Source organism: Polyodon spathula, chromosome 2 (genome assembly GCF_017654505.1).
Source record: "Polyodon spathula isolate WHYD16114869_AA chromosome 2, ASM1765450v1, whole genome shotgun sequence".
NCBI lineage: Eukaryota > Metazoa > Chordata > Actinopteri > Acipenseriformes > Polyodontidae > Polyodon > Polyodon spathula.
Window position 1 is genome coordinate 108,638,686 of NC_054535.1, and position 24,181 is coordinate 108,662,866.

At 42.0% G+C, this 24,181-nt stretch overlaps 1 protein-coding gene across 1 annotated transcript in view; it reads right to left on the reverse strand.

Moving 5' to 3' along the window:
* LOC121327399 (dedicator of cytokinesis protein 2-like) overlaps nt 1-24,181 on the reverse strand; it is a 457,752-nt gene that overhangs the window by 111,940 nt on the left and 321,631 nt on the right. The window contains exons 28-29 of the mRNA XM_041271445.1: nt 15,965-16,072; nt 3,694-3,788 (exon numbers count right to left, since the gene is read on the reverse strand). Of these exons, the coding sequence (XP_041127379.1) occupies nt 3,694-3,788; nt 15,965-16,072 (203 nt within the window). The remainder of the gene's footprint in view (nt 1-3,693; nt 3,789-15,964; nt 16,073-24,181) is intronic.

Sequence of the window (24,181 nt, forward strand, 5' to 3'; positions counted from 1 at the left end):
GAAGCCCGTTTGTGTTTTGGTGTTTGTCAGGTAAACAGCTTAGCCGTCCTGTGTGTGAGTCAGAGATCGGCTGGTGTATAGTGAGAGCTCCAAAACGGAGTTAGGTGTTTATTTCTGTTTTGTTTTATGTTTATTAAAAGTGCGCGTCAGCGCTAAAGCAATTCCGTTTCTGTGTCCTGGGTCTATTTTAAAGGGGCAACGAACTCCGTGAGTGCGAGGATCATTTACAATATATATACATACATACAGTGTTGCAGATACTGTACTTGTGACACAACAAAACATCCTTTCTGTTTGAACATGTAGCTATTTAAAAATAATGTGTTCCACCTTTACCTTGTCTTTGCAATCACTGGTTCTGAATCCTGATTCTCCTGCAGTATATTCACAGTTAATGTTTCAGACTCCTGATTCTCATGCAGTATATTCACAGTTAATGTTTCAGACTCCTGATTCTCCTGCAGTATATTCACAGTTAATGTTTCAGACTCCTGATTCTCATGCAGTATATTCACAGTTAATGTTTCAGACTCCTGATTCTCATGCAGTATATTCACAGTTAATGTTTCAGACTCCTGATTCTCATGCAGTATATTCACAGTTAATGTTTCTGGCTCCCGATTCTCCTGCAGTATATTCACAGTTAATGTTTCTGGCTCCTGATTCTCCTGCAGTATAATCACAGTTAACATTTCTTTATGTATCCTGTCTGAATTCTAACTGCCTAGCATTGAACAACAGATTTATTCATCCCATTCAGATTAGATCCATTTTTCTGATATGCTTAATGGCAAATCGATTTTTAAATAACTTTATAAAACCAAATATATGTATCCACATATTCAAAATAATATTGATCATTATTGGTTCAAATCAAAATGGACTTCTTGGTTCAATCCAATGATTTTAGAAATTAGTTTATAAGTAGAGTTTTAAATGGATTTGTACTTGTCTAAAATGTACACACAGTGTATTAGACAGGTCTTCAGATAACAATGTTTTTGGAGGACCGGATCCAGTATATTTGCACAGAAGATTATTGCAGCTTTGCATTCTGTTTTGACAGTTCGAGGTCTGCTCTCTTATCAGAAAGCAAGGCTCACTGTGACGGTAATGAAAAGAAGTCCTTAGGTTGCCGCTTGTAGTTGCTGATATCCTTTCTGCTATTCAATATTGGGTGCTTCTCCAGGTCTTGACTTTTGTGAATCAAAAATCAAAAAGGGTGCTGGAAGACTGAGACACAAGACCTCCAAGGTAAAGATGAAGACGAAGAGACCATTTGCTTCTTGAAGCAGGCCTTCTAAGCCGCTGTTTGTCAGAGCTGTGTCGTGGAGGGACTCATCCAGTTGCGGTTCATTTTGTTAGAGGTGTGTCGTGGAGGGACTCATCCAGTTGCGGTTCATTTTGTTAGAGGTGTGTCGTGGAGGGACTCATCCAGTTGCGGTTCATTTTGTTAGAGGTGTGTCGTGGAGGGACTCATCCAGTTGAAGTTCATTTTGTTAGAGGTGTGTCGTGGAGGGACTCATCCAGTTGCGGTTCATTTTGTTAGAGGTGTGTCGTGGAGGGACTCATCCAGTTGCGGTTCATTTTGTTAGAGGTGTGTCGTGGAGGGACTCATCCAGTTGCGGTTCATTTTGTTAGAGGTGTGTCGTGGAGGGACTCATCCAGTTGAAGTTCATTTTGTTAGAGGTGTGTCGTGGAGGGACTCATCCAGTTGCGGTTCATTTTGTTAGAGGTGTGTCGTGGAGGGACTCATCCAGGTGCGGTTCATTTTGTTAGAGGTGTGTCGTGGAGGGACTCATCCAGTTGCGGTTCATTTTGTTAGAGGTGTGTCGTGGAGGGACTCATCCAGTTGCGGTTCATTTTGTTAGAGGTGTGTCGTGGAGGGACTCATCCAGTTGCGGTTCATTTTGTTAGAGGTGTGTCGTGGAGGGACTCATCCAGTTGCGGTTCATTTTGTTAGAGGTGTGTCGTGGAGGGACTCATCCAGGTGCGGTTCATTTTGTTAGAGGTGTGTCGTGGAGGGACTCATCCAGTTGCGGTTCATTTTGTTAGAGGTGTGTCGTGGAGGGACTCATCCAGTTGCGGTTCATTTTGTTAGAGGTGTGTCGTGGAGGGACTCATCCAGTTGCGGTTCATTTTGTTAGAGGTGTGTCGTGGAGGGACTCATCCAGGTGCGATTCATTTTGTTAGAGGTGTGTCGTGGAGGGACTCATCCAGTTGCGGTTCATTTTGTTAGAGGTGTGTCGTGGAGGGACTCGTCCAGTTGCGGTTCATTTTGTTAGAGGTGTGTCGTGGAGGGACTCGTCCAGGTGCGATTCATTTTGTTAGAGGTGTGTCGTGGAGGGACTCATCCAGGTGCGATTCATTTTGTTAGAGGTGTGTCGTGGAGGGACTCATCCAGTTGCGGTTCATTTTGTTAGAGGTGTGTCGTGGAGGGACTCGTCCAGTTGCGGTTCATTTTGTTAGAGGTGTGTCGTGGAGGGACACACCTTTAACTCCAGTTAAAGTTCACCCACCCAGTTGATGTAGAAGAGTAAACACTCCCCCTTTCCATGTTAGTGCTTCCTAATGACTGTAGTATTATTAGCAGAGGAATGCCGGGCAGTTATTACATTGAGGTTGTCCTGGCTGAGTCCAGTTTCAAGTGAGTCACTTGAGTAAGTTTCAAGTGGGCGTACACTCTTTACACACATGCACATGAGTTCTGTGGTGCTGACTTTCAAAGGCAGATACAGTGTCCTCTACTTGGCCCTGTCTCATAATATTTAAGCTGCACTCCCTCCTTAATGAGACCTAACTGTATTTCACTCCAGGGGCTATAAATCAATGTATTGATTAAATCTAATTTGTTCAGACATAGACATAATACTGGAGCTGAGTCTGGGCATGGTTTCATAGTCCTAAGAAACAATGCAGCCAGTGGCCAATTTTTATCTGATTATACAAAGAGTTCAAAGACATAATCCTGGAGTGGTGTACTGCACAGAGGACACATTGCGCACAGGCACATACCATAAAAAATATATTGAGCCGAACCCTGAGACCAGCACTTTGAGTTGATTTGTTCCACACTGGTTATCACGGTACCAGAGCTCTTTTAAGGGAACAGGCACACTGTGTAGAACGTGAACCCTGTCTATAACACATGTGCTCTATGTTAAGTACAGTATCTCTTGTATAAATTAATAAAGACCCAATATTACTAAACTTAGAAATACTAAAATGAGATTTTTGAAGACAGTGAGAAAGCCTCATAGCCCGAGTTTCTTCTCTAAGTCATGCAGTGTGGAGTGTTTAGTAATTATGGATGATATGTGCTATACCTAGCAAGGCAGCACAAGCTCTTCAGCATTGTTTGTGCTGACCTCAGTAGGAGAGAGAGCTCAGGGAAGGCTGCATGCTCTAGGATGTGTGCAGACTGCATTTTTCTGTTTTGTTTTTAATAAAGACCCAAGAGTCAGTCAAGACTTATGTTAACCTTAATAGTAAGCAGAGGACAGAGACTGGACCAAATCCAATTACATATGTGTAATGATGCAAATAAACTCAGGTGGTTAGGTTCATAATAAAATAAAGATAGCTATGGATAGCTATTACAGTGCACTATGTAAAACCTGGACTGGCTCTAGAGTTAGCTTTTGCTATATTACAATATGCAATCCATCTTGCCCCAGCCCTGTGGTTCCCTACCTGTTCTGGACCATGGTCATCACCATCCAGTCAGAGGGGTAGACTGTCTTCCCAATCAGGTCCTTGAAGATGATGAAGGTTTCCATCAGGAAGTCCTGCACAAGAACCAGAAAGCACAATTCCATCAAAAAGAGGTAGCTCTGCAGCGGGTAGGTGAGCTCCAGGTCATGGCACCAATGTAACGGGGCGGAGGTCCAGTGCAAACTAGACCACAAGCAAGCACATTAACCACTGTGCAATAGAGGCAGACTCATCTGCATGTGAGGCTACAGATGAACCACCGTGCAACAGAGGCGGGCTCATCTGCATGTGAGGCTACAGATGAACCACCGTGCAACAGAGGCGGGCTCATCTGCATGTGCGGCTGCAGATGAACCACCGTGCAACAGAGGCGGGCTCATCTGCATGTGCGGCTGCAGATGAACCACCGTGCAACAGAGGCGGGCTCATCTGCATGTGAGGCTACAGATGAACCACCGTGCAACAGAGGCGGGCTCATCTGCATGTGCGGCTGCAGATGAACCACCGTGCAACAGAGGCGGGCTCATCTGCATGTGCGGCTGCAGATGAACCACCGTGCAACAGAGGCGGGCTCATCTGCATGTGAGGCTGCAGATGAACCACCGTGCAACAGAGGCGGGCTCATCTGCATGTGCGGCTACAGATGAACCACCGTGCAACAGAGGCGGGCTCATCTGCATGTGCGGCTACAGATGAACCACCGTGCAACAGAGGCGGGCTCATCTGCATGTGCGGCTGCAGATGAACCACCGTGCAACAGAGGCGGGCTCATCTGCATGTGCGGCTGCAGATGAACCACCGTGCAACAGAGGCGGGCTCATCTGCATGTGCGGCTGCAGATGAACCACCGTGCAACAGAGGCGGGCTCATCTGCATGTATGGCTATTAAAGGGTAAAGCTCTTAAAGGGTACATAAGGACCTTTGAATTTTATTGTGTTACATGTTCCCATGTGTTGCTTCAACTGTTTATGTAAGGTGTGTATACTGTTTTATTTTTATTTTTTTACATTTTGACCACTTTTTTTCACTTTTTAATTGCATTCCCTGTCTCAAGATGGCTTCCCATGTACCCACATGGACCTCTCAGAGCTACATTTCCCATCATCCTCCTGCTCACTGGTAAATTAATCTCAGTTACATATGTGAGCAGGAGGATGATGGGAAATGTAGCTCTGAGAGGTCCATGTGAGTACATGGGAAGCCATCTTGAGGCAGGGAATGCAATTAAAAATTTTTAAAAAGTTGTCAAAATGTAAAAAAAAAATAAAAAAAATACACACACCTTACGTAAACAGTTGTAGCAACACATGGGAACATGTAACACAATAACATAAAAAGGTCCTTATGTGCCCCTTAACATCATCTGATTTTGGGGTCAGAACACACAATGGAAATGAACACTGACCACTACACATGCGGTTAAGTGTGTGCCTTATACAGATGTCAGAACAATAGGCTACATACTGTACATCAGCAGCTAGGGGTAACCCATTACACCATCATCCAGGATCCACAGTCCTCTAACAGCACAGGGCCCCCATACACCATGCTGGATCCTGGTAGACGGAGCAGGTCCTGCGTCCTTATCAAAACATACTGTGGCTTGTGTTATTCAAGCGCGGTCAATATGAGCCATAAAAGTGAGCTTGCCATCCGATGAACAGTAAAGCAATGAATTAGTAATGGAAAGTGTGAAAGACCCGTGATTTTTATGTGTTCTTTATGAGGCAGTGCTGCTGAGCTGAAGGATAATAAACTCCATTCTTTTACTTGGTTGCTCCTCGTATAACAAGTGCTGTATAAGCTGCTGGCATAAATTGATTCTGTGAAAAAAAACAAACAAGTGTAAAGGTTTGCTTGGGACAGCACTGTGAGAAATAAGAAGGTGAAGAATATTCTGCTTCCATTAGGTACATATTTTATATATACTACAGTACAGCACCCCGCAAAACCCATTGTGAGACATTTATATTAGGGGCTCTATGAGAGGAGTGGCAGTGTAGCTCTAGGAATCCAAAGCATGGCGCATTGCCAGCACTGTTCAGATGTTGCTGCCTGTTCATTGAGAACATAAGTGAATGTATAAGAAAAACAGGGTTACAAAGCCACTCTATCAGCACTGCCTTTACACGTGTGTAAAAGCTACTCTAGCATAACTAATGAAATACTTTCAGTGACTTGTACTCAAAAAAATAAATAGAACATGTCAGTGAGTTATCCTTCCTGAGTTACTACCAGCATGCTTTGCAGTTTTGAGTAGAGTTATGTTTGCCCCACCTTCATACTGCTGTGCAGTAATCTAAGAGTTTATACAGCTGGTACAGCAATGCAGTACAGCCAGGGTGTCCTTGGCTCACAACGCACCAGCGACCCCTGTGGTCCAGCCGGGCGCCTGCGGGCTTGCCTGTAAGCTGCCCAGAGCTGCGTTGTCCTCCGACGCTGTAGCTCCTGGGTGGCTGCATGGTGAGTGTAGAGAAGCAGTTGGCTGACGGCTCACGCTTTGGAGGACAGCATGTGTTCGTCTTCACCGCTCCCGAGTCAGCGCCCAGGGTGGTAGCGGTGAGCCGAGCCTAAAAATAATTGGCTATTCCAAATTGGGGAGAAAATGATAAAACCAACTGGCGACTACTGAATAAAAAAAATGCAGAAACTAGAAAAGAAGAACTTGTTAATAACAAGCAATGATAACGGAATGTCTTCTGACACTGCACTGTTGAAGTAAGGTCCTTTACAATTCAAATTCAATAGATCAAACTTACAATTCGAATGAGCTTCTATGAAGTCAGTCAGTGGTGTTCTGCTTGTTCTTTTTTTACTCTAAAGCTAGAAAACACTGTGTAGTTTTTTCAGATCCCTTCGCTGAGAAGAAGCTCCGGGAAGATCTGAAATTAACATGTAGATCTACTGCAGTAGCATGTTCACACGGACAGCACACATCTTTATTCAAACAACCTGCACATCGCTGCTACACGTAACAGAGGAGAAATCAGTGCTGTTGCTTGAAATCCTGGCCCTGTCAGTATTTCAGTTTTTTTTGATAAACAATTAAGTTTTGGATCGTACCACTGACTCTGATAGGGGTGTTAACCACATTAGGATCAGCATCAGGCTGCAATAATGATAAATAATCTTCATTTGAAATGTCACAATCCATTATTTTTGTATTAATGTGTTTTTTTTGTAAAAGAAAGGTTAATGTCTTGGTGGTTGTGTAAATACAATAGGTAAAAGTGCAAAGGTTCAGTCTGCAATGAATCAAGCCACCCTGATCTTGACATTACGCTTTCCTCAAGATGCTTCTTGAATATATTATGTATATTCCCTTGTTTTCTCAGTAACTGCCTATTTTCCTTTCTCTAAACTTAAGTACTATATATAATCTGAATTTCTTCATCCCTGATCTTAATCAGTCAAAACCTAATGAAAACCACATCAAGTAAATCATGTATGATGAATTTAAATGATAAGAAATGAAACCTCACCACTATAAAATAACAGAAACAACTAAACAGACACGTAAAATAATACATAGCATATTCCTAACCCAGAAGCGAACCCCTTCTCCACAGAGATGCTACTCTCTCATTAACTGGGGTGCGTGGCTGTCTTTATGCACATCTTGCATTGCGATTAACTAAGTGTAGCGCTACTATTGTGAACACCAGAGGGGCATGGATCACCGCAATCATGGTCGCTACAGATAAAGCTCATTTTGTTTTAAACCTGTGCTTGCGTCTCCCATGCGCTTTGCCGACTGAGCCTGTTGCTGTGATGCTGGTGGATGGAGCTGGTCCAGGCTAAGCCTGAGTGAGGGATAGGAGATGAACTCTTGCAGTCAGTCCCTCCTGAGAGCCAAGACTCTGGCAAGCCTGCCAGTAAGAGCGTATTCGACTGACTTGACAAAGTTTTCAGATCAATCAGCGACTTGGAATTGGACGAGCACTGATCGGCCAAATGACCTCATTCTCATTCATAAGTTATGTCCTGATGTTCTTATAACAAACCCATCAAATGTGACATTATGACATATAATGTCATCCCGTTCAGATGGGTCATTAGGAACGCCCCACCCTCAGTAACTAGTAGGTTGAGATCAACGATTTAATGGGCTGATTACACTCTTCTCAGAGTAGTCCATTGCTCTAAAGTACACTCGCAGGATTTGGGGTATTCTATTATTTTGCTAACCCTATGTGCATTAACCTATGGCCCTGTTCATCCTTATGAATCTGAATATGCTAATACAGTAGGGCAAGAGGCTCCCAGCTGGCCTGTACGAATGGGACAGTGTTCCTTGAAAATGCCCCATTTAACAGATTGCCATTATATCAGCTTTGTCATCCAAGTATGTGTTACAGCCTCGAACCATTCGTAACAGATTTAGCCATTTTTAAAAAAATGAAATATATAATTTGCGAAGACTGGTGCTGCTGGGAAGTTGCGGTGACATTAATAAAGTCTGAAAGCAGTATGACAGCAGCCCCATTAATCACTGTGCCTGCTCCTTCCAGCCCATCTGTGCACATTGCTTCCATTCTCAAAGTGTCTCTCTTCAATCACACTAATGACCCTTTCAGTTCATTTCCTTCATGTTAATTTCATTACAAAATATAACGGCAGCACATCCTCCTGGAGGCTTGCGAGCGAATCGGCTGAGCACGAGAACAGGTCCCACTCTTTACTGACAGTCTGGGCCGACAGAGTCTGACACTCTGGGCTAGATTCTCAAAGCTATTTACTCCAAATCTTCATTAGCACAATTTTCTTCTCATCTTTTAAACAGGACAGCAGCTCAAGAATGGTGTGGCTGTCGAGTCTGTATCTGTGCTTAATTTGGTCTTCATTTAAATCAAAGAGGGTAATGAGGGTACAAAATACTCTTCCTCATCTTACAAATCACTCGTTCTTGCTAAAGACAAGGTCTCCTTCTTGCTTCAATCACAGCTGCCATGGTTAGGGGATAATGTTTGTCACATAGCCTTTTAAAGGTTAGCTAATTGTGATTGTTTAAAACGTGCTTTCAAAAGTTCTTAACATATTGATGCAATTGCCAGCAGCTTTAGTACACCTCATTATAATATTTGAAAACCCTCATTTGGACTATCTCCACCCCATTTTTGCGAATTTATGCAGACACACCTATAATTACATCTTCATCTAAGGTTGAACAGCAAAGATAAACTGCTGCTGCAAAGCATTCCCTAAAGTCACAAATAGCATTGCCCTTGTTCAGTACATTTCACCCAAGACTTCCGACTCGTTTGCAGCTGGTTTGCAACGATTTCGACAGCATCATCATTTTAATCATCTAGCCCTTGCTTGTTTATTGATAATAATGTAATCACATTGTAACTAAATGTTTTCAATGGAGCCTCTTTCTCGTTATCTTTTGTTTTGTGTTAAGAGCCAGGTGTGATCAGTTATAGCAACACCTATGAGATGTGTTGAATCTTGCTGTTGTTTTCCTATCTCCATGCTTCGCTCTAAATAAATCTCAGTCCTTTTTTGTTATTATAAAAGACTCTGGTCTCCTCCGAACCTCGGTGGCTGTGCTTCATTTCTTGGGTGCTGTCCGGAGCACACAGCCACACCAGAGGTCTTCAATTAAACCCAGCCACACCATAGGTCCTCTATTTAACCATGTTGGCATTCTGTCTGCTCCGAGCTGGCTGTGCTGGCTGTTTTCTGCAGCAGGGTGTTGTTTTATTTATTCACGCATTTAGAACAGTGCATAGAATTAAGATCTTTACATTAAAACAATGACTTTGGAGAGAGTCCAGTGAAGAGCAACCACACTCCTCCCAGGGCTAAAGGACAGGAGCTACGGAGGGCTGGACCTATTTTGCCAAGAACAATGAAGGCCTAGGAGGGACTTGATTGAAGTTTTTCAAATCCTGAATAAAGTTGGCAAAGTTATCCAGAGTCAATATTTTATCTTCAGCACAGAGACCAAGGCTTGAAATTGTGTGAAAATAAACAAGTTGTCAAGATTATTTAAGAACTCAATAGACAGAGCTCTGGGATTGCAGCTGTGAGCATTGATGGTACCGAATTATTTGTAACCAATTAGTAAGGGGCTGTGACACAGAGCGAATGAATCCAAATCACCAATCTCCCTTCCGACCTGTGAGGGCGCTGTACAACAGGAACTGATGCCTCGTACTGAATAGTTGGGCAGGTCAGTCCAGGGTCAGTCGGAAGCCGGCCATTCAGGAAGGGGCCGGGGTCACAGTACCAAGAGTCATCGCTCTAGTACAGTGAGCGAAGTATCAGTCATGAATTGGAGGAGATGTGTTTGAACTAGCTATCTGAGGGGGAGGGGCTCAGGGTACTTTAGGGGGACGTGATGCCGGTTCCTTTGTTGTGGTTGATGATAGGAAACGAGGGCTGTGGGATTGTGAGTGTTTCGTGTTTTGTTTGTTTGGTACCTGACTAATTGTTACTGTTTGTTCCTGTTAGACAGCTAAAACATCTGGGAGCTGCCTCTTGAGGCCAGCACGCAAACCCAGACTGCACAAAGCACCACTGGCAACCTGCACCCCACTGCACCGAGAGCATGCGCTGTTTCATCTAAGTGTTAGTGTCTGTGTTTAGGGTCTGTGTTTAGTGTGTGTGTGTTTAGCGTTTAGTGTATGTGATTAGTGCGCGTGTTTAGTGTCTGTGTGTTTAGTGCGTGTGTTTAGTGTATGTGTTTAGTGTCTGTGTTTAGTGCATGTGTTTAGTGTCTGTGTTTAGTGTTCGTGTTTTTCTTGTGTCCTTTACGTTCAGGACTGTAACCCTCTTTTTAAGCACAGTGCAGTACACATTGTTGTGTTGAGCCCGTGCATATTATTATTTAAAGAGTTGTTGACATGCAACCCAGTGAAAATAAAGCTGTTTGAACTGTGAACTGTCTTGTGTTTATCTAACCCGGAGCACTGCGTCACCCCTACACCTGAGCACTGCAAACCACACGTTCACAGGGGCAATTACATTTTCTCTCTGAAAAGAAAAGTCTGTCCTTAACTCAAAAGATTACAGCCCAGTGGGTGGCACTAGAGATCTATGAATATAACCAATTAGTAACCAGTTAGTCAGGAATCCTAACAAAAAATGAAAAAAAAGGCAGGTAACTGCTTTAGACAAGCCTCCACCACCCTTGTACCTGTTTGCTTGAGCAGGCCTGGCTGCTTTGTGCACAGTGAGGTTTTGGGAATGCTAGGTTCTGGGTTGGCTCAGCAATGTGAAGAGGCAATGTGCATTTAGAAGCAATGTGCATTTAGAAGCAATGTGCATTTAGAAGCAATGTTCATTTATATAGTTTGTTTGGTTTCACGACGGTACATTTCTTGCTTCTTTCTTTTATATAGCAGCAGAGCAGAGGTTGTCAATCTTGGGCAGGCTTCACTGAAGCCAGTCTCAATGCCTTTGAAGCGTTCAGCTTACCTGTCATGAATCATTGGGAAACTGCCTGGATTGATCTCACAACAGGCCAGCACACGTGCAGTGTTACTGGGGCTAATGTTCACTAGGAAAAGGAACGCCTCTCTGCCGGTGTCACAGAATAACGGTTCTCTCTTATCTTGGCTGCTGAGCTCTCAAGTTAAAAGACTTGCAACACCTGCACTCTACCGCACTGCTACCTTTGTGCTGAGTGAGAGAATTGCTCCATTTTCAATAAGGTTGCAATTTAGCAAATTGCATACATTTGATACATTCTTTCATTATTTTTTTCTTGGTCTCTTTAATTCTTTACATAGCAGTATGAGATAAAAGAATGTCAAATGTAACACGATATCAGTTCCATGCACGCTTATATATTAGGAAGCACCTGATCAGCTCCTTGTGACTGTATTGTCTGTTGACGAGATTTAGCATGCAAACATTTTTCAGTATTTTTTGTTTAATTCTTTGGCCTTTGCACACCGCTAGAAATGTGTAGTTCCAGTAGTAGTTACAATGTGTACTGTTGCTGCAATATGGTATCATGTATGTAATAACAACGTAGTGGAGATATAGCAGAAGTCACAATGCTGTAGAAATACAGCTCTTTTCAAAAAGCTTTAACTTGTGCATTTCTTAAAGATTGTTCTTTGTTAGTTCTGATACGGTATTCTCTTAATCAAAGTTAATTACAATTGCTGTTTAAAACTTTTTGTATATATACTAAAAACTCAACTTTGCCATGTTGTTATTGTCCAAATTCCTGGCTCTAGCGCTTGAGGAAACAGCTGCATGCTCAGAGCAGAGGCTGTCTGCAGATGCAGGGAGCTGGGTCAGAGACGGTAGATCATACAGCCCTCTTCTGTGAGTGCTGGAGAGACCAGCTCCACAGCTCCATTGATCGCTGGGAGCTTGTAGATCCATGCCCAGCGGGTCTCTCTCCTTTTACTTGGCATGGTGCATTCGAACATGAGCTGACCTTTTTCTGCAGTTTAGAGAACTTTAAAAACAATCCATCATGTGGCTGATCAGAGCCACACTGGGGCTCCCCTAGAGCTGTAACAATCTGTTTAATTACCATCGTCTCCCTGTAGGCAGTCCTGACACATGTTGTGCTGTTGTGGGTGTCCAAGAAAAATAAGGCATCAAGTCATATTTCAAAGCATTTAACAATGATGATATAATTCATACAAATATAGTGTAGAAAAAAATAATAAAAACATGTGCTTTAATTAAGAACATAAGAACATTTACGAATGAGACATGGTCATTTAACACATTTAAACTCGCCCGGTTCATAGTAGCTCATTGACCTCAAATCTTTAGTCATGTTGGGTTTTAAAGGATCCAAGTAATTCAGCCTCAAGAACATGACTTGGAAACCCATTCCATACCCTCACCATGCTCTGTGTGAAGAAGTGTCTCTTCCCTCAAAGTCTATCTCCACTTCATTTCCAGCTGTGTTCTCTTGTCCTGGTTTCTACGCTGCACTTAAAGTATAGGTTAGGGTGTCAATTCCTTTTAAGATTTTAAAGACTTCAATCAGGCCTCCCTTAACTCAAGGTACAACTTTAGACTTAAACCTTAAACAGCACAATAGCCATTAAAGAGTATTAAATCTCAAACTTGCCGTGACAGTAGCATCAGATAAGTCAATACGGGACCCACAAGACCAAACAGCACAGCACAAAATTACTACCAAATGATAAACGAACCCCAGGAGTTTTCAATTATGTATTTTTTTTAAATGAAAATAAATAAATACATAAGGTTTGAGCTTCAGGAAATGCAATACAAGGGAAGAAGGAGTTACTAGACGGCTGTATTTAATATAAAAATCAATGCAAGGTTGTCAAGATTCAGGAGAAGGGAGATGCTACGTAAGTGAAGCTTGACGTGGTTTCATTGCAGCAAGCTCAGTATTAAAGTGGATGCTGGAGATTAGTAAAGGTGAGCGAGCGCATCTCTTTCACACCACTTGGGGAGGTGGAAAGGGAGTTTTCTTTCTCATTTAAGCGAAGAATGCTTGCTTTGCGTTTTCCATCATTATACCCCATAAGAAACTAAAGCACTGCTCTTAATACAGTGTATGCTTTTCCAAAAACCTTTCATTACACAAGAGTGTTAGACAATCATACAGTGAGCATTGCACTGAAAGCAGGCCAAATACATACTGAGAGCTTTAACCAAGCAATGCTGAATGATGATCTTTTAACAAGCCTGCTGTGCAGCTCAGATACTGAGCATCAGCGCTGTACACTCACTCAACACGTTCGAAACTTCATTCATTTCTACAGGATGGATACAGTGAGATACACCATCTATATGGGTATTTTGGAAAAGCACTAGTTTAATGTAAAAGCACTGTGTTGTACATGGAGGTAAAAAAACATGTTATGCTTCTTGTAGTAAACAGCCTCTATAAACGGTGTATTTTGCAATGCTCCTCTATAAATGATGTGTTTTGCAATGCTCCTCTATAAACGGTGTGTTTTGAAATGCTTCTCTATAAACGATGTGTTTTGCAATGCTTCTTTGTAAATGGTGTGTTTTGCAATGCTCCTCTGTAAACGGTGTGTTTTGCAACGCTCCTCTGTAAACGGTGTGTTTTGCAACGCTCCTCTATAAACGGTGTGTTTTGCAATGCTCCTCTATAAATGGTGTGTTTTGCAATGCTCCTCTATAAATGGTGTGTTTTGAAATGCTTCTCTATAAACGATGTGTTTTGCAATGCTTCTCTGTAAATGGTGTGTTTTGCAACGCTCCTCTGTAAACGATGTGTTTTGCAACGCTCCTCTGTAAACGGTGTGTTTTGCAACGCTCCTCTGTAAACGGTGTGTTTTGCAACGCTCCTCTGTAAACGGTGTGTTTTGCAACGCTCCTCTGTAAATGGTGTGTTTTGCAACGCTCCTCTATAAACGATGTGTTTTGCAATGCTTCTCTGTAAATGGTGTGTTTTGCAACGCTCCTCTGTAAACGATGTGTTTTGCAACGCTCTTCTATAAACGGTGTATTTTGCAACGCTCCTCTATAAACGGTGTCTTTTGCAACGCTTCTCTATAAATGGTGTGTTTTGCAACACTCCTCTCTCTCTCTCTTTGTTGTGCTCTGAATCAAACTAATAGCCCTCTAATTGAGGACAGCTCTGCGATAGGGTGACAGATTGCCGCCCCTCCGTCTGGCCTTTTTACACTGACGTTTCTAATGAGAAGATTCCGTGTGAAAACAGGGTGTGCGTGTTTATCCAGCCCGGGGTCTGCTCTGCTGATGAAAGCAGTTACAGAGATGTATAGCCCTGAACGATGTGGAATTCACAAAACCTTTAAATTGAACACAGGGGGCTGTGTTTCCCAGCGATCCAGCAATTAAGGGTCGAGTTTGTCTGTGTGTGTGTGTGAATACAATATGATAAGCAACTGCAGCTGAAGTGCAATGAAAGCACGTTCAATAAACTACTGCAATTCTATATAATATGTTATATGTAACAAAGCATACCTCTCAGTCTAGCTATGTTTGTTAAATGAAAAAAGGAAATTTTTGTAATATTTTTAATGTGTGATTCAAAAGAGAGGTCTGGATCTAAAATGACACCAAGGTTTTTTATCTCTGCTCTAGAATCTGTACAGAGACCGTCAAGTAGAAAATCAGATGAATCAATGTCCTTGTATTGCTTCGGAGGTCTCATTATCATCAATTCTATTTTGTCTGAGTTTAGCATTAAAAAGTTTTTAAACATCCAGTGTTTAATGTCAGCAAGGCAGGTATTCAGAATATGAGCAGCAGATACATCCCCCTGTTTGAGAGACAGGTAAAGCTGAGTGTCATCAGCATAGCAATGAAAATGAACTCTGTGTCTACGAATAATATTTCCCAAAGGAACTATATTAAGAGAGAACAGGATTGGGCCAAAAATTGAACCCTGAGGATCCCCACATGCAACCTTTGACATAAAAGAGGTCTCCACCTCGAATTTAACATTTAGAGAGAATGTTCAAGGTGATTAATTAAGACAGAATGATAAATGGTGTCGAAAGCAGCACTTGGATCCAGTAGAACAAGTACTGAAGGCGAGCCAATGTCAGAGGTCAACAGCTTATCATTTCCCATTCGAATCAGTGCCGTCTCGGTGCCAAGGCCTGAAACCTGATTGAAATTTCTCAGAAATGTTCTGTGCAGCAAGAAATCTATTTAATTGTTCAGTCAATACTCTTTCTAACACTTTGGACAAAAAGGGAGATTAGAAATAGGCCTGTAATTATTAAGCACATTGGGATCGAGGATAGGCTTCTTGAACAGGGGTTTTACTACAGCAATCTTCAAAGAATTTGGAACAATACCTGATGACAGTGAGCTGTTAACAATATTTAAAACTGTGTTATTTATTTTTGGATATACTTTTCTCAAAAGTGTAGTAGGAATGGGATCTAATGCACATGTTGTGGGATTTGTCTTTTTAATTATGGCATCCAGCTCTTGTTCACTTGGCAAGCAAAAGTGCTGTAAGGTTTGGTTAGGTTCAGACAGACCAAGATATTTGTATCATTGTTTATATCAGCCAACTTATCTTGATGTGGTATGTAGTTGTTCAACTGATTCCTAATGTCGGTCACTTTTTTATTGAAGTGATTCATAAACTCGTCACAGCTTACTGGAGGAGTATTCTGTGTAATACACTCTGCCTACGGATTTGTTAATCTTGCTATTGACTGAAAAAGAAATCTTGGGATGTGCTGCCTTTAGCAGTGCTACTCCAGGGTCCCTCGCGGAGGGCTAGGCCTTCAGGGGGTCACGGTGAAGCCAGGGCTTGTGAGAGGCCTGTGTACTCACCATGAGGTCCTGGGTCCTGGGGTGCTTGGTGAAGGACTGGATATAATCTCTGTAGTGGGAATCGTCCATGTGGCTGAGGATTGCTGTCATGCACGCCACATAGTGACTCTGAGGAACAGAGAGAGAGAGAGAGAGGAACGGTTACAATGCAATACAAAATGTCACGATACAGAAACACCCTGGGACAGTGCCTCCCTACACACAACCACACATTAACAGGGAGGCAAAAACACCCTGGAACAGGGAGGACCGTCTTCTCCATGCGCTGATGCAGAACCAGGCTTAAAGACGACAACTCTATAACATTTTTTAAAGCTATTCCCAATAGCAAATGTAACCCCCCTACTGATTTGTGGTTGACTAGAACCCCTCATTAAAAAACACAAAACAACTCCATATGCAAGGACTGGGGTCTACATGATGGGATTTCTGCCAACAAATGATGGGCAAAAAGGAAATATTTACACAAGTTCTTTAGGGTGTATGCACTGGCAGTAATAAACTTGTCTATTGCCACAATCCACTCCAGTACAGAGTTTTTCTTTTCAACCAGGTTATAAATTAATTAATTGAACATGCTGAGGGTCAATTAAACTAATTTCAGACTGGATTGGAATAAAGTTCACTGTTCTAGACTGTTGTGCCTTGAGATAAAGTCTCTCTTCGGTAGCTGACTGAGTTGAGCAGTGCAGTATAAAGACCTGCTGCTCAGCGGCACGGAGGGAGCCTGTTTCTTGTAGCACAGCGAACAGGCCGCACTGTCAGCCCTGTTTCGGGGTCTCTGGTGCTTTTTCTATTCAGATTGCAAAGAACCCTACAAAGTGAACTGACAGCAATATTATAAATAATGGACTGTTGCAGAATTTTGCAGAAAAAATAAATAAATAAAAGTGCTCACTTCATCCAAAACCCCTTGCACATAATATTGATTTCCATTTCCTTTGACTCACAGCCTGACATGCTACCTCTTCAAAAAGCCCTTTTTAAGCATTTTTTGGAATGGAGTCAGGAGACGGGATTGAATGGAGCATTTGTGTTTAATGTTTAAAGAGACAGCTGTGTGAGTTGACCGGTATTAAAGCATTTGGTCTGTTCTCATCTGTTGCTGAACTGGGTCTCGTAATGTGACAGCCAGCATTCTCTGAGACTCAGACGAACTTTCGAACAGAAAGCTGTTTTCACAAACTTTTTAAACTCCCGGGCCACAGCAGAGACCATTTAAAACACTTTATATTTGCATGACTGTTTCACAGTGTGCCATGCTCTAACATGCGTATTCTTGGCTTTTGAAATATTTTTTGTTGTGCTTTACCACTGTGCTGTTCTTTGATATTGACACAAAACAGACCAGAGTTAAAATAGGTCTTTTTGTTGCCACCAATGTTCCTCTTCATGACTCGCTCTATTGTGAACTATGTCACTATTTATCCTCTCTTATCTCCACCTCCTTAATTGATGACATCACGGCCCAGCCACCAATGGTGTTGGACGGGAGTGTAGCCCAAAACAATCAGCAAAGTCTCCCCCACAATTACACAAGCCCCACCAACCACCCCAACTGGCTGGGGATTCGTCTGCGGACCAGACTGGAAACTACTACTACTACTACTCCCCGTCAGCCCTAAAGTAAGCTATGTAACCAATTACAATATGACTGCTGCAGTGTGCCTGCTACAATATGCTTTTACCATGCGGCAAGTACTTTTATGTATTGCTGAGCCCAAAATGACTGTCCACTTCAATTACCAGGTGCGCTAACTTGTGCCTTGTGCTTTCATTAATTTGTTTACAATGCTTTAGTGGATAAAGCAGGGCTATATAACTGTAAGATCATGGATATAAATATACCACTCTGCCCAGCATAGAGTGCTGTAGACACTCCAGCAGGAACGAAGGAGAGCAATAAGCCTTACACATCCTCTGGATAGAAAGACCCTTGAAATTCACAAGCCTTCTAGACAGCTGAGTCGTAAGTGTCCTGATGGGCTGTGGTTCTTTGGGTGATGCTCAAGACTGATATTGGTGGTAACGATGTCAGTAGTCCACGTCACAAGTCAATCACACGTAACATTTACTGATTTCAAACTGGATCCCCAGGAGGCATATATAACAATGTACACACGTTTACAGCAATTCCTTTCATTAGGCGTGTAAGGACACATGCATACCTGTAGTACTATTTCTTTCCCCAACCTTCATTTTAGTAAGTCACCTTTTATAAGTGGTTGAAAGAGGATGTTTTTTGGAGGAATAGTTAGTAAGCCTGGCAAGTAAGTAAGTTAATAAACTTCAACAAACCAAAGAGAGAAAGCACACACAATAGAATATATAGACTGCCAGTCACAGGGCATTTAAACACCACTAGGATATCAGATATTATCATTTTTGTGTACTAATACAGGGACAGGCTGGGGAGGGTCTTCCTGTTTTGATGTGCCTCTCACGTGTCAGTCTCGAGCGCTGCAGTTTGAGAGATCACAGGTTCCTGACCAGTCAATTGATGTGGTCTGAAAATAGTGGCATCTTCCTTAGGTCAAGCGTCAAGACCCAGGACACACTGCTAGTTGAGCCACCAGTGTCACCAAAAACAAGCCTTGCTTTCATTTACCAGAATAGCTTTTATCTTCTATTAAGCAGTTAAGTGCTGTATAATTTATGTAAAAAAAAAAAAAATCTATGTGCATCCAGGAAAAAGCAAGGTCAGGCGGATTTACTTTAAGGCTGGTTTTATGCCACTGAGTCCTCGAGTCAGACAGCATGAACATTGGTTTTTAAGCTCTAAGGAGATTTGCTTCACCCTCTAAGCGGCCCGGCTTTGCATCTTAAACACTTACAGTTACAGTCCACACAGAAAGGTAATCATCGGTCTAAAGGTAATCAGAAACATTGGCTTGTATTCCAGTATGAACCACAATACATTTGCATGTTGCTGTTCATATTATAATAGGGATAATCATAGGGGTCAGGCAAGTGAATAACTGATGATATGAGTCCTGATAATATAACATTGTCTATGAAAACATGGTTCTATCTGTTCTCAGTAATTGACACAGCTGTTCTGAGCCTTGCCTGTGTGCAACAGTGCAGTGTAGTCTGGTCGGTAGAGTCTGACGCCACAACATCACAAGCTACTGACCAGACTGCACAGCTGGATTGCCACAGCTGTCTTAGGATAATGAAGGAACACACAGTTCAATCTGCGGCTGAGATGACCCAGACAAGGCCCTAATGCCAGTGCTGAAATTAGCCCTGTGTTGCACAGAGTATAACGCACTGACATTGCTCACAATTCCATTAGGCCTCTCCTTCTGAAAGCAGTAATATGCAGAGATGTGACATGATTGAGCTGGGCTTTTTAAGGACAGGCTGGGAAAGCTCTCTTAGATTTGAAGAAACCTGTTGTTTGTTTCTGGTTTGGTAACATTATTGCTTGTTTCATTACTTTGTGAAAATATCATGCTAATGAGGTTTTGGAGTAAATAGCTCTGAGAATCTAGCCCTGTATCCCTGGATAATTGACTTGCTAATGAGAATAATGCGGGTTAACCAGCAGCTATTAGACAAACGCTTTGGTTGGCTTCCTCATCACTGTGCGCTGATGAAGGCACTGGCTGAGACGTTTGTTTGCTTGACTTAAGTTTCCTTTAAGTTTCACCATATTGAGACCCTTCTCTGTTTAAATCAACTGCATAGGCTGTTAAAAGTATTGTAGATTTATGTTTTCAAACTAAACCATGACAGCATTCTTAAAATTAATTTCTGCATTAAAAAAAGGTTTCTTTTAAACAAACCTTTAGTTTAAAAAATAAGCTTAAACACCTGGACCCTGGCAGGACCCAATGTAAAACAGAAATTCAATACAGGAGAAATGTTAAACTGCAGGCAAGCAATACTGTATAATCATGCAAATAGGCATATTTGCTTCTGTATTTAGCTGATACTTTCTGTATATGAGAGATAGGCTTGTAAGCAAAACTGGTTTATTAAAGACTTGAAGAGAAAGAAAATCTATTAGAAATACAATGAAAAGGTTTTTAATGTAGTGTGTTGTTAACGTCACTGTCACAACTTACCATGCTGTTGTATAGTAATGCTGATTTAAAAACACCTCTTGCATCTACACTTAACTTCAGCTGTGGGGGTGCTTGTACTTGGAGACAAACGCATGAGCTGCTACATGAAACCAAAGGAGGAACATCATTTTCTGAAAAAGCCGTGTTTGCCTGAGCATAAGCACGTGTGCCTGCTTGCATGATTCTGCTGTATGTGTATGTGGCTGACACCGGCTGTCTGACCTGCCCCAGGCTGTAATCCCATAAAACAGAAAGGTTTTAAGCCCTGAACCTTGTAACTTGAATTTAGGGTGACGAGATGTCCTGATAAAATCGGAATTGTCTCTATATTAGGGGTTTTGTCCCATCTCCCGATCGAGGTAATGTCGGGATGCCATTTGTCTCGATTTTTAGAGCAAACGTTGAAAACCCAGGCATAAAATGTGACATTTTTATTTTCTTGTTATGACATTTTGTATCTGTGGCTGCTGTACTGTCTCACGGTGCAACAGCATACTCTACTGGTTTAGGGCGTGTTGTTTGAGTGAGTTGTTTGCATTGCATCTATGCAGCTATCCAATCACGTGAACCTGCAGTCATACGATGCGGTATATGCCATGTGTTTTTCTTGGTGCATGTGCCTGTGCGTCCGGTTTTACTGGTGAAGTGTCATGATGACTGGTGTTGTTGACGAGCCTGTCACTAAAAAGCAAAAAAGACGAGCAAGTAACAAACGCAGTGGGAAAAAATGGATTCAATCATATACCCATGGTCAAGTCATCTCATTAGGATTAAGGTAATAATTAGAATTTCACAGACATTTGGCAGACCTGTTTAAACAATGAATACACCTAATATTTCAGAGCACTATAAAAGTCTAACAATAGTGGTACGTGCTTCTTTACTAAAACAGAGTACTGTCATTTGTTAAAGGCAAGCATGCAATATCTCAGCAGCTGCTGCCGACATTCTCGACATTCTCATTTGTTGCCATGTAATTTGTTATTTTATCAGTACCGAGTCAAAACAAAGAAAACCGGCCTATATTCGGGTCTAAAATTCTAACTGTGTTTAAAAAGTAAACAGACGGTTGTTTGAGCTGAGGTAGCTGTACTTGATTGTACTTGTAGTGCTGATTTATCTGCAGTAGTTCACACGGTTTCTTTCCTCCCCTCATCAACTGAAAGTGTCCCAGTTTTTCACTCTTTCTATCTGGTCACCCTGCTTGAATTGCATGTCTACTATTGAAGGCACTTCAGGAGCTGGGCATGAACTGGTGACCACACACATCGCATGTGACAGTGCCCGGCTCGACTGCATTCGTAGTTTTAGATCTTGTAACTTTGCCTCTAACTCGTTACACAAGCTCACGATCAAGATGATGTATCAAAAGGCTGTGGTGTTTTTGATCTTGTGGCTAGATATGGAATTTTCATCGGAAGAGAAAGTGCAACGCATTAACCAGGGTCCCCCGGCAGAATTGATCTGATCAATGCCTTTCTCCACGTCTCTCCTACGCCTGGGGACAATTTCATTTGCAAATCACCCGTGTTCATGTTTTAAATAACTGGCTGTAATATGTGGGAAAGGCCTTTTTTAATTATTTTTTATAGTTGTAGTGTTTGAACCTTCCTTAAACGACCCTGTGAGCGATTGGGTTGTAAATTATTGCTGGAATGTTTATGTCAAAGAATCTTTTATCTTGGAGAGGGATCCACTGGGAAAAATATTAAGAGAGAATGAGAGAGAGAGAGAGAGAGAGAGAGAGAGAGAGAGAGAGAGAGAGAGAGAGAGAGAGAGAGAGAGAGAGAAAAGCTAGGACTGAGAAAGTACGATTAAAGGATGAGAATAATTGATAGAAAAGAGAAGGGATGGAGAAAAAAGAGACCAGGAGAGCAAGAGAGACATGAGTGAGAGAGAAATAAAGAGAACATAAATAAACAGAAGCAGAGTGTGTGAATTAGAGAGAGAGAGACATTTGTCATTTAACTTGTTCAGTTTCTTTTATCATTATCAACATCACACTATTGAGTGTTTAACATTCATAGATATTGTTAAAAATATCATACATTCATCCAGCAGAGATGACTGTTCCCCTGTAATAGTCTTTCAACTTGAAAACCTGAGGCACTGGGACATTTGGGTAAAGGCTTAATCAGATGTTTAGCTATTCTTGTTAAATAATCCAATGGAAATATGCTGGTATTATTATTCCAATTCATCAATTGACTGCAACATTGTGAATTTAAACTTTGAAAATATCTATTATTCACAAAACGCCTGTGGACCCCAGTTCTGAAAATGAGCTTTCCTAATACAAGATATTATAGCACGCCCACTCAGTGCAGTACTGTCAGGGATCTGCCCGAAATCACGTTGAATGAATCCCAATCCCCACTCCCAGCATTAACCCTTGTTGCAATCAACTGTGCTCAATGCAGACTGCCAGGGAGAACCATGAACTTCTGAAAACTGCCTGGTTCAGAAACGAAGTAGAAGTCACCCAGGTGGTTTGCTGGTGTGTTGCTGTGTGCAAATCAAGGGCAAACTACCGGTAGAGCCTAAACTCTGCAGTCTGCAGAAAAAAACAAATCCTGACACAAACTGTATCCAGGATCATAACAAAGGACAAAAGTGAATTGAAAGTCACCGCCTTTGCCCCAGTTTTTAATGTCAAGTGCTATATGCTCCATACCCAACAGACCCCAGTTTCATATTGTTTAACTCAGCCATTTTATATCCCGTGTTAAAGGAATTACCCCTTCTATCTTTAGCTCCTTTTTACAATTATTCAAGTTGCAAAGTGTAATCAAGCACAGTGAAAGCATGGTGAAGCACAGCTAAGCATTGTAAAGAACAGTGAAATATGGTAAAGCCTATTAATAAACATGACAAACCAGGGTAAACTATGGGAAACGCATAGTATAACCATGGGAAAAGCATGGGAACACTGAACAAATACCATGAAAAATACTGTGGTAAACTTTCAAAAGGAAATACAACATAATTATAAGAGGAGGGAGGGAGAGAGAAGAGACCAGGAAAAAGAAGTGTGTGTTTAGAACTGTACCACGCGGGACCCAATCATGTCTTGTTGAACTTGGCCATGGTGTAACACATCTAAAGGAATGATCCTTTCTTGTTGGGACTTTTGTAGATATATTTACTTCATTCTAACTTTAGTTTTTAGTACATGTAAAATGCTTTGCTCAGATGTCAATTAGTGTTGTCATATTAAAATATGTCCACTGCAAGATATCAGGAAACCCCCCTCTCCTAAACCTCTGTCCCATTTAAACACTCCCCTCCTAAAACCTCTGTCCCATTTAAAGACTCCCCTCTCCTAAAACCTCTGTCCCGTTTAAACACTCCCCTCTCCTAAAACCTCTGTCCCTTTAAACACTCCCCTCTCCTAAACCTCTGTCCCATTTCAACACTCCCCTCTCCTAAAACCTCTGTCCCTTTAAACACTCCCCTCTCCTAAAAACTCTGTCCCTTTAAACACTCCCCTCTCCTAAAACCTCTGTCCCATTTCAACACTCCCCTCTCCTAAAACCTCTGTCCCTTTAAACACTCCCCTCTCCTAAAAACTCTGTCCCTTTAAACACTCCCCTCTCCTAAAAACTCTGTCCCTTTAAACACTCCCCTCTCCTAAAAACTCTGTCCCATTTAAACACTCCCCTCTCCTAAAACCTCTGTCCCATTTCAACACTCCCCTCTCCTAAAACCTCTGTCCCTTCAAACACTCCCCTCTCCTAAACCTCTGTCCCATTTAAACACCCCTCTCCTAAACCTCTGTCCCGTTTAAACACTCCCGTGTCCTTGTGATTCTCTGGTCTGTTTTGTAATTGCAAGATCTAGCGTGCATGCTGGTGCGACTTGCATACGCCAAATAACACATGGTGTTTTCTCAGTGCCCAACATAGCGTGTCTCTGTAAGCATCCGTCACATAACTGCCTATTATCTGCTGGGACAAAGGAGACCGGCGTACGGCCATTTATTCCTTGATGGCCAAACTCAATCATCCAGAACACATGAATAATTTACTCTTGTTTCACTGCCAGGCTTGCTTGCTGCCACGTCTTGCAAAAACAAATATCAAACATCACACGCAATCCCTTGTGCGTAGAACACTGCCATGTGCGTAAAACACAAGTAAAGCCA